The following is a 17,331-nucleotide window of genomic DNA, read 5'->3' as shown; positions in this document are numbered from 1 at the left end:
CTGGAACTTATAGTTTCCGACGCATAGCCTTGAGAACTGGATTTTCTCCATCAGTAGTATGGCGAATATTACACAAAAGCAACATGTACCCTTATCATCGGCAACGAGTTAAAGAACTATTACCACGTAACTATCCTGCAAGGTTGATTTTTTCGCAAACAATTATTGATAAAGTCACAATAAATCTAAATTTCTTAAAAAATATTTTATTTACTGACGAGGCTGTATTTACAAAAGATGGGATTTTTAACCAGCACAACTCACATTTGTGGTCTGAGGGAAATCCGCATGCCATTCGTATAAGGGGTTCCCAGTTCAAATTTAGTATAAATATTTGGTGTGGATTAGTTGGAAATACTTTATTTCCACAGGCCCACACGAACTACCGACTAGATTAAATGGTCAAGAAGTTTACATTTTATTATTTATGATTTTCCGGTACTTTTAGAAAACGTAGGTACTAGGTACCATTGCAAGTACAAGAAACAATGTGGTTTATGTTAGATGGTGCAACCTCCTGATCACACAAATGCAATCCGACAATAATCGCATTATCTTTTTCCAGACAAACTAATTGGTAGACAAGCTGGAAACAATGCTCAATATCGCCCAGACACATAACATGGCCACCCCGTAGTCCTGATATTAACCCGTGCGACTTTTTCTTATGGGGTTTTATGAAAGAATAAGTTTATTCTAAAGAAGTTAATAAAAGAGATGAAATTTTGATGAAAATTCATAATGTAGCAGATATTATTCGTCATACACCAAATTTGTTAGAAAAAACTTCATTACATCGTCGTGTGGAAAAGTGCATCGAAGTTAACGGGGGTCACATCGAACAACATATTTTATAGATAAAAATTGATCTTAAAAATAGTTTTTTTAATTATGATTATTTAATTATAATAATTTAATAATTAACACAGTTTATTAATCGTGCTTGTTAAATGACAACAAATAACTAACTATCACCATTGCTTACCTTGTATTTTTCTCATATGAATCGACATGCCTCACCATTTTTTTTTTTTTTAGTCGGCGATTCGAGCGTGAAAAACGCGTGACAAGTGTAAAGATGATATGACACCTCGGTTCATATGAGAAGAACTAGGATGTTTATTTATAAATTTAAGATAATGTTCTAAAAATAAGTTGAAAACACACTGTATACAAAATATAACCTTATACCAATTACGAATTACGTGTAAAACACCAACATTGCAGACCTAATTGTACGAAATCTACCAATCGTGAAAGTACAATCTGATGAAAAAAAAGATCCCAAACGATCCAAAAATTTTAAAAACGTCTAACTTTTATCGCTAAGGATTGAACATTTAAAACAAGGTTTCACGTTAGTTGTTAATTCTGCGATAAAAATAATCTAAAAACTATATAAACACAGTTTTTTTTTTATAATTATACAGTACCTACAATTTTAGATGAAATTACATATTAAGTAACTAAGAATAACAATTTTAGTAATATTTTTGTAAGTTAAAAATAATATTCCGTGGGTACTTGAAATTTCTAGAGTACCCATACGTTATATTCTAATTTTAATACTTAATGTTGTTAATGACTTATATTAATACATTATAATAAATTGTATAGGTACACTATGGATGACTGAGTGAGTCGGGTACATAATGAATTTGATTTGAATTTGAAATTTATTCATAGAGGTACCTACCTACATTTTTTTTTAAAAATAATAACAATATAATTAATATACGAGTATATTACTCGTAGAATAAAATAGCCTAGACCGACAAACCGTATCCGTTCAAAATAATTTTTCGTATACAATGATATTATATCATTGAATTCAAATTTAATACCATCATCTATTACAGTAACCCACTTGTAAACTACTGTACAGCAGAGCGACATTCGCTTCCCTACTTTTTTTTTAAAATTGTATTTGATAATTATAATTGTAAAGCGGAAACATGTTTTATTTTTTTTAGATTAACAAAGTTTTAAATGTTTTGACTCTGACCATACGTGTGACTATTTATTGGATAAAGGATATGTTTCCATCAGGTAGTACTGGAGTAGACCCGGGAGAGTTTACCATCGGGGGAGTTTACAATTACAATCGCCCAAAACTGGAAGGCTAAAGCCCACACAAGCACCTCTTATATTATAAGGGTTCTTATAATATAGGTTATAGGTACCTGCTACTTGAATCTTTTCATATGAACAGTGGCATAGTTAGGATTTTTCTTTGGGAAAGGTATAGGGATGTGTTTAGGGTTCGGGAACCTGCGGCTCTTTAATATGTAATCTGTGGCTCTTTGAAAAATGCATCAATTTATCGATAACCGTAAATGTGTTTCATCAATATCGAAGTTTCCCCCTCTATTTTTAAGATTAGCACGGTCACACCTATATTTAAATCTGGTGATAAGGTATGTCAAAAATCATGGACTTATTTCAATTTTGAGTCACATATCTTGACTTATTTAACTACCAGTATTGAAAAGTATCCAATCAACTATTAACTTAGTTCAAATCGATGAAAAGTATTTATTAGCTCGCTCGGCTACTGCACTCGTGTAGCTATATTTTATGATCATGCAGACGCTGTCAATTTTTTTTTTTAATACTGTATTATACACGTTTAATACATGTATAAATTATAATATATGTATTATACGAATGAAAAATAAAATACGGAGTTTTCCACCACTAGGTATGATGCAAACATTTTTTTTGTTCATCAAAGGTATTATTTATTATTTTATTATTAATTTAAAAAAAAACTTTACATAAAGTGTATATTAAGTGTAGGTATCTTTGTAACAGGGGGTTGATCAATATCAACTAGAGCAATAGTGCTGCAAACCAGAATGATTTAACTATGGCTTATATTTTATAAGCTGGTGTTTTAAATACATAAAAATACTTCATGGCATTCACTGTAATCTTTGATTTAAAAATAATATAATATAATAAAAATAACTATTACGCAGGGATCATGGAGATTTGTTAGTATTTAATTCAGACTGTGTATGATGGTAGTGTCTGACTCCAAGTTCCCATTTGAATCCGTACACAATTTTGATTGCTGAAAATCAATTCTTAAACTAATCTAAATAAACAACCAGCTGGAACAACCATCACTCTGAATTTGAGTTTCTGATGTAAAAGAACAGCATAACTCTATCACAACACATAATCATTAATCCTTCTAGTTTTATGATGGAATAATATATAATTTAATATCTAAAAAAAAACGGGTAAGTGGATGTCGCTCTGCTGTACATTGGGGGATGGGGTGGACCTCTGATTAAACTAGTATAGTTTAAATTTAATTAAATTAGTAAGTACATTTAATTAAAAATTAAAATTAAACTGTTAAATTTACAAAATAATACCATTGCTGATGAGTACAGTTAAGTATGAATATAATTGCAATATGGAATATTAGATTTTAAGAAATCTCATAAAATTTATTTTCTTGAAATACCTATTTAATTTACTTGAAAAAAAAAATGTTGTAAGCATGGTAGGTTTATAAATTATACTTAGAAGTATTATGTATTTCAGTCAGTGCATTTTGAAATGTTACGGCACCTACATCCATATCTAAATCGTTTGCTTTATGTAATGAACGATTGTACCCATCTACCAAAGATCCCTTTTCTTTTGTATTTTAATTAATAAGAAATTTGAATTTGTCAACATTGATTTCATAAATTGCGTTTGCAAAACAGTTATTTAAAAAACTTGTGATTTCAAGTGTTTGCGTTCCCTGATTTTATCATGAAAATAGTGTTTACATACATTCTTACGGATAGTTTAAAATTATAGGTATCTAGTCATCATTATAGACATGTTTGAGAGTTAAGACTCAAGAAATAGTACCTAAAATGGTTTTTCGTATACCAAGTTATATAGTTAATTTATCGTTATTGTTGCATGTATTGAACTTTAGTAGGTACACAAACATTGCATAAGCTATTTATGTAATAGGTACTACTATTTATCACTTAGAATGTGTCATCAAGACTTCTTGAGATTGACTTACTCATATTTTTGATATTGTCCCTAACATTTCTAAAAAAAATTATACTTCAAAAGAGTAATTATAAAAAAAAATTGTCATTATATCAATTTTGGAAAAATCAAAATCATAAAATAAAATATGCAGGAAAGTTGATCTCAATAAGACCTAATGGCAAATTCAAATCTATTTGCAGAAGTCTTATAACTTCACTGCATCAATCGATACGTTTGATAAAGAACAATTCTAAGATCCTATACCAACCATATGTTAGACAAAACAGAAATTAACTGCACCGTTCGAATTCTTTTAAAAGCTCAAAGCTAAGATATAAGTACTAATAATGTGTCTACTATACTAAAAAGTATCTTAATATATATATTAAAGTACAATCTTAGATACATAGTAATTGTTAAGTATTAAATGTTAAATATTATATTTTAAAATCATCACTTCCCTTTAAAATGAAATACTGAAGTCTGAAGTATTTAATACTTTATTGATTAAAAAAAATCCTGAGCTTTTACAATAGTTAATATTATTAAATATTAATTTTAAATAGTACACACTACACTTCAAAAATTTTTTATATGAAGGTCAGAAGGTTAATAAAACCAGATTCTTAAATTTTTACAACAGAAAACATAGATAGTGATTAGTTTATGAATAAATAATTTCTTATATTTTTATCAATAATTCTATTGATACTACATACAATTAGAAGGGAAAACACCATAGTATACTAGTATAATGTCTATCCGTCTATGGAAAAAACAAATGAAAGTGTTAAGAAGTTGAAATATAAAATATAAACTAAAATAATTACTTAAATACATGAGATAATAGATTATAATGGAGTATAATCTAAAATCGACACTGTGTAAGTGTAACTAACATAAAGAGAGTAACTTTTTTATTAGAAACTACATTTCTCAAAGGATATACATATTTCAGGTACTTTGTAATTGCACAACGATCCAACATATGGCAAAGTAAATCCAGTAACCAGTAAATTAAGAACAAATCTGATGATGTAAAAGATTTAAATATTTAAAAAAATATGAGTGAAATAAAACATTTAATTTTGATAGCTTGAGTTTATGTGATAAATACATTTTAATCGATACATTTCTTAAACAAAACAAAAACAAAAAAAAATAAGAAATATGTATTAGGTATTAATAGCTTATATTTCATAATAAATAAAAATTGATTTACGTTCCAGGAAAACAGAAATAAATCCTTTCGAAAAAAATTAACCACAAATAAATTAGTATCATAATAATAATTTAGAACACATTTTTTTTAGAAACGCAAACATGATTTAATTTAAAAAAATTTAAACTGTTGCTTTGTGAAAAATATTTAAATTATTATTAAATGTTATGAAATTGAGTAACCTTAAATCAAAATTAAATTCTATATTTTAATCATAATTATGAATTTATACTAATTATATTCATACTTAACTGTTTACTCATCAGCAATGGTATTATTTTTTAAATTTAACAGTTTAATTTTAATTTTTAATTAAATGTACTTACTAATTTAATTAAATTTAAACTATACTAGTTTAATCAGAGTTCCACCCCATCCCCTTATGTACAGCAGAGCGACATCCACTTACCCGCTTTTTTTTAGATATTAAATTATATATTATTCCATCATAAAACTAGAAGGATTAATGATTATGCTTATTAATTTATAATTTTATAGGTCTTGGAAGATTCAAAACAGTGTTTCCTCAAGAACAGGTGGGCTCATTGTCTTTGTGCTGGAACCAAAGAAAAAGATTATGAGACAATATTTAAGAGTGAATTTTGTTCCTAAAATCGTTTTTAAATGTAATTGCATTCAAAAAGTTGCAATTTGTATTTTTTTTTTTTTATAAATAATTTGATTTGTTTGGAAAATGTATTAAAATATTTTAATTTAAATGATTTTTGTTTATGTCCCCGCTTTTCCCCATACGTGGGGTAAACTGTAAATTTTACCACAAAGTGGGGTCAGTTGTAAATTTTTTAACATCCTTTTAAACTTCAAAAAAAAATTGTATTTTCATGATAAATGCCTAGTCAATAACCATAATCTATAGATTAAGTATACACCATTTGAAAGGAAAAAATTGATTTTTAAGCAAATTACTGACATTAGGGTCTCCACTTTGCCCCATATTCCCCTACATCATTATAATAAAGAATTAATTCAACATAAAACAAGAATTCGGTCACACTTAACAAAATTTATTAATTTTAAAAATCAGTAATTAATTAATTTTTATGTATACATAATAATACATATTATATACTATACCTAATTATTTAACTCATAAACGTAGATTTAGTAATTATACTGTTAAGAATTTGTTTTATACTTACTAATTTGACGATGTAATGTTTATATATCTAATATAAACTCAAATTATTGTCAGCTTAACATTGTAAACGATTTTTATTTTAAAAACAGATCAAACTTAACTTTTTTTTGTATTGAGTATTGACTAACAATATAATAAGTACGAGTTAGGTAGAAACCAAAATAATTTACATATTTATGTAACAATAATATAATAATAAATACTGAATGGCAAGCACTAGAGAGCATTGATATTAATATCGAGGCTCTCTAGCAAGCACCATGCTTCATTGTGATTTCAGATTTATCATGGAATAATAATAATTAATAATTATTAATAATAATTTATTATTCTGTGATATTCCCAATTCATGTTGTTGTCTCTCTCAGTTATACTGGAATAATAAGGCACAGATGGGGGCTTGGAATGCGCGTCCATTAGTTTATAGGTCCATGGTATATACATTATACATAGATAATAAAGAAATGGATGGGCCATGCTATTGTTCTCGGGTAAAACACGATTGCGTACGTTCGTTATCGCCGATACCTTTTTAAGCAACACGATTCCGTACGATTTTACCTGTTTTTTAACTACACGATTGCGTTCGAAGTTTTAAGCGTTGTTGCCAATTTTCATACCGGTATACAGAACCCCCACAAGAGGGTCTGATGGACCTTGAGTACAGAGGCCCGAATACTTTAAGTGCCGGTGGGACCGTTGAAATTTATTTGTAATTTTTGAAATTTTAGTAGAAATACTTATTTTATATTAATTAATATTGTAAAATAACATTTTATGAAATATATATATTATATAGTCATTTAATATTTAACCATAGATTAAGCTGAGCTCAAAGCCCGCAAAATAACATTTTAACTTAAAAAAATATATTAAATATAAATTAAAATATAGGTACTTGTTTTTTTCTTTTTTAATTTAGATAATATTGTAATAAAAAAAATAGAAAAGACATTATTAACGTTGGATTGCTTATGAACAAAATGAAAATGATTTTTTTAATTTTTAGTGCTTTTTTTTGGATTTTTGAGACTTGTTTTGATTTTTAACTGTTTCTGAATTAAAATCGGTCTTATTTTATGAAATTATATTTTTTTGTCAATCGAATTATCAAGTAAGTTGTAAATGTATAGATTAAGTATATAGAACGATTACGCTGATGCAACGTCCTTTTTTCACATATTTATTTATTTATTTACGATAATTTAAAATTTTATTAAAATAATAATTGAAGATTTATTTATTAATTACTTTTATATTATTAAGTTAATCTCGTTTTATTTATTATTTTATTATTATTTTTATGTATTATTCGATATTTATTATATTATTATTACATATTATATTATATTATTATTTATTTTATATACGATGAAATTGGTAAATTTGACAACGTTGCATACAATTTCATACGCAATCGTGTTTATTTTTTTTTTCTGAAAGGTACTTTTAACCCATTTACAAACATACGCAATCGTGTTGCCAAAAAGGACAAACGTACGCAATCGTGTTCTACCCTTGTTCTCATCTGTGACGGAAGAGAACTTAAGTTACCAATTTGGTTACAAAATGTAGCACAAATTACTGAATATTGGTATCATAGGCTTTATCAGTTTATCACCATGAATATTAATAATAAATCATTATATTACTATATTCGTATCTTGCCTAGAATAGAGAAATCAAATAATTAAAGTTTTAACTCTTAAGTTATAATATTGTGAATTACAACTAAAAATGATGTACTAATTTGCATCAATTAAACATATATTTTAATAAAAACGATTGCAGCGAAAACATATCCATTTTAGATACTCACAGGGACCAATTGACGAATTTAATTATCTTCAAATATTTAGATATACAAATGTATCACGAATTAAAAAATAAAAATGATACCATAACAATTAGGTCTAAATACACAAAACTTGTTTTATTTCAAAACCAATAACTTTAATAATATGTTTTTATGTGATTTTTAATTTTAATTTTAATGTAACTAAACTTATTCATTGAACTATTATTTAACCTATGTTTATACTTTATCATGACAAATAAATTAAATAAATTCTTATTTGTAATGTACTTTATTATTATCTATTGACAAAATGACAACATAGACCTCATGCTAGACTTAACCTAAGTCTATGCAAGGTGGATTTATTTATTTATTTATTTATAAATCCACCTTGAGTCTATGATTGACAATAACAAAATCGAAAATATCATTATCTATCATTATTAATATTAGTTATATCATATTTATTTATCTATTGAATAGATTCTATTCTGTGATATTATTATACATTATATTATTATAAGTTTTTGACATAGTGCCCTATAGCAGATCACCCATTTTATTTTAATTTGTATTTATATCGAACAATTATTATTTTATTATATCAATATTATTGTCATCATTAAAAATTATTAATTATCTATGGTTCTTTGCCCTATCTGATTGTTGATAGTCGAATGGTAATTAATGAGCTGACATATTTTAAAATTTCGCGCGCCGAGACGTTATGCTTTAAAATGTTGCTACCCGGTAACCACTGTGGTAACATAAGTTCTCTTCGATCACAGAACGCTCCGTGTATAAGGTATAGGGATGGTCCATCCATTTCTTTATTATCTATGGGTATATACATATTTTTTTAGGTTAGGTGATTTTTGAGGTTAATAAGCTATTACTTTGTTGATATCGCATATTCCCATTATCATTTATCATTAATAAAATAACCACGTAGGTGTCTTTACTTCATGAACTAAAAATTTGATTGCTTAGTTTTTTTTAGTCATTATTCCTGTTTCTTGTTCTTTAAAATTGTTTATAGTAACAATACAAGTACAGAGTTATTTCCAAATTTAAAGATTGAAGGTAAGTTAAATTTCTTTATTGTGGTGTCATTGGTATTGACTTATCAATTTCATTCTTTGGTACTAACATTACATATGTATTTTTACTGTGTTTAAACGTTAGATCACCTAATTATCTTAGAAGGTGTATAATAATATTGGTTTTTTGAAAAATTCGAACTATATTGTTTCAAATAAGGAAGTAACAGTCATTGTCAAAACTAGTTCAGTTTTGTGTATCCAACAGACAATAAGTAATGGCCTGTCATCATATTCAAATGTTGCCCATGATAGGAGGATCTGTCATGAACACGAAACTGACTGTTTTCCAGAGGCCATTGTGTATGCACAAAAGCGTTCTTTTCTTATTTGGAACATAGTATAAGATGACTGATGTTCTTATGGCTGAACGCTTAATTAAAATGGGTTGTCTTAGAAAAGTATAGTTCACAGTTGCCAATATCTTTCTCTACACATTTAATTTTAAATTTAATATTTTTTAACTTTCAATATTTTTATTTAATTGTATTTTTAACAAATACTAAAATAGGTAATATGGATCCTTCATCAAGTAGCAGTAGTCGTAGAGGAAAGAAAAGATTTGAAGTAATGAAATGGAATGCTGCTGCTATGTGGAGTTGGGACGTTCCTACGGAAACTTGTGCCATTTGTCGTAATCACATCATGGATTTCTGTATTGAATGTCAAGTCAATCAAGAATTAGCTTCTAGTGAAGGATGTAAAGTTGCTTGGGGCATATGTAACCATGCTTTTCATTTTCACTGCATAAATCGTTGGTTAACCACTCGTAAAGTATGTCCACTTGATAATTTAGAATGGGGATTCCAGAAGTTCAGTGAATAGAAATACACTTGACATACATTTTTTCATTCCTTGATAGTAAATATTAAAGTACATGGTACAACTAAAATTTCCATAAAATTAATATTTGAAGTAAAACAGTTTGCTGATCACTAAATTTCCTACTTTTTTTATATAAAATATTTTATAAGAGATTATTCTGTGAAATATTGTATTAAATACATTATACAATAAATGAGTTTATCTTATAGATTCAACTGATAAATATTGTTTGACTATTTTATTATTTATTATTAACACAAATAACTAGTGGGTTATGTATTATATAGTATTAAGGCTAATATACTATAGTTTTTAATCAACTTGGTAGGTAATGTTATATAATTTATAATTCGATACATGCGGTATACAAACTAATACAGTTACACAAAAAGTATATATATCATTTGATGGCTATTCAAACTCTGGATTTTTTAAAAATCAGCCAATTTGAATTTTTCAAAAAAATTTAAATCGGATAAAATTTTTTTGATTTTCAATATTTAAAATAAAAATAAAAATGTTGTATTACAATATTATCTATAGCTCTAAGTCTAAGAGCTCATAAATTGTATAAATAGAAAAAAAAAATTAATAATATTGAATTTAACAAAAGTTGTTTCATTTATTAAGTTTATCGATTACATTCTGTATATTTTATATTACTATATACTCTATTATAATAATTAAATAGTAATTATAATATTTTTGATAAAAATTAAATCAACTTGCAGTATTTCATTATAAATTACTTAAATACCTAACAATATAATTTATCAAAATATATACTTACCATGAAAATGTGAAATCTACATAGTAAATGCTGACAAACTATCTACTCGCAATTGTGTTTTGTATGCAATAAATTATAGATTATCGTTGAATTTAAATTACAGACATCTACAGTTATACTTACTCAACGAAAATTAGACTACTGGCTACTATCCAGCATAGTAGATGAGTGATTAGGTATGATACTTAATAGTGTAATTTAACAATTATAATTCAATATAGGCTTTAGTTTGAAGTCATTACTTTTTTGATCATACAACTTAATTTATTACTTATAAATAATTATTTTAAACTTAAATCATTTTTTTTTCTTAAAACCATTTTTACAAAAATGTATTGCATTATCACGGTTTCTTAATACTTTCATTCTTAATTCAATAGTAAGAAAGATATCACAAATAAAAGGAGTTGAAACGTGTCTGAAGTTAGCAATTAACTCAGCCATTGATAAGGATTTCCACTTATTAGCCATAGTCTTGTCAATTCATACGATGAACTTATCATATGGTATGTCTATGTATATGTCTACGATATACCCTATGGTATGCTCCTCATCCAAGTTATAGAAACTCATATAAATCTATTAGATAGCACTATATAACGTATAAAATAAACAGAGTATGAATTATATCATAATAATAAATAATATATTTTTAACTTATAAATTAACTACTTTTTATAACAAACCTTTACTTTTTTTTTTTTATTGTGAAAAATATAAAATTATATCTAACAAAACTATTTAAGTTTTAAGTTATACATAACCTTGGTTGTAATTTAATTAAAACACTTCAATAAAACACAATCTTTGAAAAAGTCTTAAAAAATGTCATATGCTTATTATAATATAACAAATATAACTAACAGGATATCTAATCCGGTAATTTATTTGTTTATTTTAATTAATAAATTGTTGAATTGAATGTACAATATTTCGAAAGCATAACTTCAGAAACAAATTTTGTTAATATATTATGCAGATTGTGCAATAACACCATTTTAATTGTATTAGGTTATAATTTAAGTTCAATCAAATATTTTAAACCTACAAAACATATTCCTTCATTTTTTTTTTTTTAGAAAAACCAATCTAAATATTCTACTTAAAGTATTGATCTACTATTACACTAAGAAATATAAATTCATAAGCCTTATACTGTTGTACATAAGATGCAGTTATAATTACTTGTGAAATTATTTTCTTGATACATTATTTAATAATATCATGTATTTTTTTAAATTTGTTTTTTGACTGTACTTAACTTATGGTTTTTGCATTATTTATTTTAATTATAGTCATTGATTTTTCTTAGTTGGGTAAATTTAAACAAAAATTTGTAATTATTCAAAACAAATTGGCTCATGCTGAACATTATTAAACTTATTAAAATCTATTATAGGACATTTTTCATTAATTTTACCAACTTTAAAATGTTATTAGATTACTAAATAATTAATAATAATTATGACCTTAACACATTATTGACTGTAATATACTATTATATAGTTGTCATTAAAATTGTAACATGACATTGTGGCCAATTTCTCATACCTTTCCAAAATATTATCAGCCTTTTGAGATTTTCTCAAATGTTTGACTGGCATATCCGGCCCTGTTGTCTCAACAATTTAACGCTTTGTAATATTTAATCTGAATTTCACAAAAGCTTTGACTTACACCTTTGTCGAGCTTAATATCGACTTATTAGTTTTACTACAATATACTTACACAAAATTAAAAAATAATCATTACAAAAAAATAAACAAAATACTTACATAAAATTAACTATTTAATAAATAAATGCACTCAGAAAATAAAAATGAATACCGAAAGTATACGTAACTTTAGTAACTACAAAAAACAAAGATTATAATAATCAACACCAAAAAAAAAAAAAATTCAATCTAAATTCAATTACCTAGCTAAATCGTGATAAGTTTGAAACAGTACTGTTTAAATATATGATATTATAAATATTATGATAAAGAGTTTATGCATATTTATAAGTTTCCCAACAACTTAAAACTCTATTTATTGTAATTAATCAAAATATAACACTAATTAATACAAAATTATAAAGTAAATATTTTTCTTATTGAATATAATTACTAGTACTAATATTGTTAATGTTATACTGCTGTGTTTATTAACTTATGCTTGTTAAATATTAATTGTTAATTGACACAAAAGAAATTAAAGTGAATAATGATAAATAATAATATAATTAAAATAGGGAAATAACCAGGGAATATAATGATATTTGTATAATAGGAATAGTGCCTAGTATAAAAAAGTATATAAACTATTAATAACTATCGGATATTAAAACAAACTTATGTAGAAACTAATAAAAGAAACAATCTATGGATATTTTTTAGAAGTAATTTCAACACAAAAGCATGTGCAATTTAAATTACAATTTAATTTAAACAAAACAAACAGTTTTAGCAAGTGAACATTAAGGTTATGATATTAAAATTAATATAATAAGTACAGGCCGAAACAATGCTTTTACACAACTCTCATATTAAGTAATTTATGTACAATTCAATAGATACCAAATAAAATTAATACATATTGAATTTTTTCAGTAATCTACGGTTAAACATAATTTTGGTGTATCTTTTTAATTTTAGTAGATATAATTGCAATTTTTTCTGTTGAAAGTTACACATTTTTGTAACACATTATTTGATTAAACTAAATATTAGAACAAAATTAACATGAAATGTAGCCCAATTCTCAGATTTACTGTTCCGCAGCAAATATTACGTGTTTTAAACAACTTTTTGAAGAAAATCAAGAAGTACAATGTACAAGTAACATTAATGTAATTACTTAATTATCTAAAAAATGATTTTTTTAATCATGATCTATGTCAGACATCATCATCAACGAATATTCCATTGTAAAAAATATAGAATGAACATTTAAAAATTGTTGAAAATAAAATAATAATCACCAATGAATCAGCTATAAGACAATGTTTTGTTTTTCAGTTATACTTAGACATTATTGACAAAATCAGATATTATGTAGACATAAACATTGCTAACAAAATGTTGATGGAATTCTTTAAAAATATTAGGCCATTTTAAGATTTTTATTTTAAACGATTTTTAGGTCATCAAGTTCCATATTTTAATAATACATTAATATGCTTAAATAGGTACTTTATAATTTTCATCAAACTGTATTTATATATTGTTATAAATTTTATAATATATTTTTTGTTGGCGGGGCTTTTTACTTGAATGTTAGCAATTTTCACTTAAATTGTTACAATATATTAATTCCATTTTAGAAGGGAGATTATTCCATACATGATCAACAGTTTTTGTAATTGAGGGACATTAAAATTATTACAAATCAATGATGATTGTAAAATATATATTAATATAGAATTATCTATTAGTTGATTACGTAATTTTACTCAAGATTACTCAAAAACAGAGATTTTAAATAACCTAGATAACTAACAATCAATATCACCTATCACATAATCTGAATCCAGCTGTTGTAAACATCCGCCATTTGTAAAGAGGTCAAGATATTATGCCGCTGCCCACTGGATATAGTAAAACATAATATTATTATGGTAACTGATTTTTTTATTATTTAGATTAAAAATGTCCTTAATTATTTTTTATACAGATTAGGTATAAATTTATAGTTTATATAGAATATCGTACTACACATAGTAAATTATAAATTATACAAATTATAAAATATACATTATACAAATTATAAAATATACATTATACAAATTATAAAATATACATTCCACAAATTATACATTTGTTACCTTCATGTTATAAATTATTGGTTTAAAAACAACACAAGTTTATTGAATTTATTTCTTTTACTAGTGCAATTTATAGCCAAAGAATGATTTTTTGCAAATGCATGAAATCTTATTTTTAAGTACATGCTAACAACTAATTTAATTAGTTCTAATTTATGTGGGCTTGCCAACATATTTTCATTTTCACAATCTAATTCACCAAATATTTGAGAATTCTGAGAAAAATAGTTTTTAACTAATATTATAATTTTTGTTGATATTTTTGTAATATTCATTTGCCTAAGTTATTAGTTAAAATAAAAATTCTTTTCTCAGTCTCTTTAATTATTTCAAAAACACTAGATGATGCAGAAACTAAACCACCATAATTTTTAATATCAACAAATTTTGTATAAAAATCATTATATGAACATAGTTATGATCTGTTTGTTTTTGTAATAAGCTTTTTTTGCAGGAAATACAGAAGACTTTTTGTGAAATTGTTCTTACAACAAAGCCTGCTATATAATATATTTAATTTTTGATCATATATAAATTAGAGCTATCATTATTCATAATTGATATTTTATTTAATAACATCTCATCGCCTAGCTCATCACAATTGTTTTCTATACTCTCAATGCCTTGATCACTAACATCTGACTCAGTAAGGTGTACCTTTTTTTGTGCCCATTTAATCTCAAAAATGTTCCCAACAGGATCATCATCAAGAGCAATACTATTTGCACTTGGTGAAGGGGTAATGCTATTTTTTTAAATTATTTGCTTCATAGCAGTTTTAAATTGGAGTACGTTTGGGTTGTTTTTTAGGCCATACCTGTTTCTTATACGAAAGAATAATAATTCTATATGATCCTGCGAAAAACGGTAAGTCAAGATATATTTCAAAAATTTATTATTAGGCAATAATTCTTTAGCAACAGAAAATACAGAAAGTACAGCAATAGTTAGTCCAATAATAAATGTTTTTTTTTTTTACCTACATACAAAGGATTATCATTTTGATCAGTCAGTGTGAATCTAAGGATCTTGTTAAATCTTTCAAATTTGATATTCTTAACTGTTGCCTCCTAACTTTTTGTTGTAAAACTTTTACTTTGTGTCTCAAAGCAATAACAGTGTGATCTACAGGCTTTTCTTCAGTTTGAACACTTTTATCAATTTTAAGATTTTGATTTTCAGTTGGTACACTTGTAAAATTTTCAACTTCAGTGTTATTTTCATTAATTGATGACATAACTTGATGGTTCTCATTACTTGTCAATACAGTGACTTCTTTTGGTATTGTACGTTGAACTATACGTCTAGGCTTTTTAGGAATTGGTTGGTAATATGAAGGCATAGCAGGGAATACAGTCGGAACAGCATCTGGTTTTAAATGTTTTTTGTACGTACCAGGTCTATCTAAAATGTCACTAGATAAAAAATGTTCACTACAAATTTTGGAATATTGTGAAGGAGTAAATTGTTTTCTTTTCATTGCCTGTAACCACTGTTTTAATAGCTCAGGATTGCCCAAAGGAAACCTGTAAAATAAATATTTAATAATTAACAAAAAATATTAAATAATTAAAAAATAACAAAATCACACAATTTTTCCATTAATCGCTCCTTATTTATTAGTACAATTATTAATATAATATATCATTACTAACTCACCCAAAAAATGACAACCCGCCATCAGGTTTACGCCTATTACTACAGCCGTAAGCTGCACAGGCAACTGGCATGATTGAAATCGAAACTAAATTATTTTGTTTTCACTTTTCACTAGTACACAAAGATTTTAAATTATTTATTACTTAAATTTAAAGTCAGTCTCTGACACTGACAGTAGGTACATCATTAGTAATGATTCATTACACGATATTGACATATTGACCTTTTTGCAAATGGCGGCATTATCAGTTGGCCGGTATGTTGTGGCTTCAATGATATCGGCGAGTTAGTTATCTAGGTTATTTAAAATTTCTGCTCAAAAATCATAAAAAAAAAATGATTGTAGATGAAATCCTTTGATCTATGTTGGGTGTTGATCTGAGAGAAAAAACTAATACTGCCCTGACATGAATACATGATTTTAAGTTATCAAACTTATTTTGTCTATGTTTCTTATTAAATCTGTACTGATACAACAATTTCAAAAGTAAAAAAAAATATTTTTTTCTTATGAAAAAATAGTCAAAATCTATAAATACGATTATCAATTAAATTATTCACCTAACTATTTAAATGTGTTAAGGCACTTTCATTATAGTTTAGACTGTTCGGAGGATGTGTAAAATATCAATTAACTATAAAATAGAAATGGAAATACATTAATAGGTAGTTGTTATTACTTAATTGGTATACATTATTAAATTAGTATATTAGGTATTCATTTTAAACCTTTTATTATTTATTATATTATACTTATTTTAATACCCATTTATAGTTAAACCAACATTATATAGGTCTACACCAGTGGTCTCAAATATACGGCCCGCGAACCCTTTCTATGTGGCTCGTAATAAAAATACATTTTGAACAAAAATATAAAAATAATTGTTAAAATTGTTAATAAAATATTAAATAGTAATATTATCTAACGTTCATGGTATATTAAGTCACATTTAAATAAA

The 17,331-nt window shown here is 25.7% G+C and overlaps 1 protein-coding gene and 1 pseudogene across 3 annotated transcripts; one reads left to right on the top strand and one right to left on the bottom strand.

Moving 5' to 3' along the window:
- The first annotated feature begins 9,140 nt into the window (after positions 1–9,140).
- LOC107164876 (E3 ubiquitin-protein ligase RBX1 pseudogene) lies at positions 9,141–10,551 on the top strand (annotated as a pseudogene). 2 transcript variants are annotated; one of them, XR_016189390.1, is made up of 2 exons: positions 9,141–9,273; positions 9,802–10,551. The product of XR_016189390.1 is annotated as an E3 ubiquitin-protein ligase RBX1 pseudogene, transcript variant X1 (transcript). The 2 variants fall into 2 exon arrangements; XR_016189391.1 differs by lacking the exon at positions 9,141–9,273 and adding an exon at positions 9,560–9,691.
- Positions 10,552–15,719: 5,168 nt separating this feature from the next.
- Positions 15,720–16,440, bottom strand: LOC149060892 (THAP domain-containing protein 1-like). The gene is made up of 2 exons (XM_089230771.1): positions 16,370–16,440; positions 15,720–16,236 (listed from the first exon to the last, which is right to left on the bottom strand). Exons 1-2 carry the CDS (start codon positions 16,438–16,440, stop codon positions 15,720–15,722), a joined length of 588 nt encoding a protein of 195 aa, XP_089086897.1.
- Positions 16,441–17,331: the final 891 nt, after the last annotated feature.

Source organism: Diuraphis noxia, unplaced genomic scaffold (assembly GCF_037042655.1).
Source record: "Diuraphis noxia isolate RWA-SAM2 unplaced genomic scaffold, SU_Dnox_SAM2 contig0001, whole genome shotgun sequence".
NCBI classification, from domain to species: domain Eukaryota; kingdom Metazoa; phylum Arthropoda; class Insecta; order Hemiptera; family Aphididae; genus Diuraphis; species Diuraphis noxia.
The sequence above is the reverse complement of the archived record's forward strand: the minus strand, read 5'-3'. Positions and strand labels throughout refer to the sequence as shown.

What these genes read in the sequence shown, in the direction of transcription:
- LOC149060892 (XM_089230771.1), bottom strand. Translation starts at nt 16,440, where the DNA reads ATGCCAGTTGCCTGTGCAGCTTACGGCTGTAGTAATAGGCGTAAACCT. An exon ending in GGCGGGTTGTCATTTTTTGG is followed by an intron (nt 16,237 to 16,369) that starts GTGAGTTAGTAA and finishes TTTATTTTACAG; the next exon opens with GTTTCCTTTGGGCAATCCTG.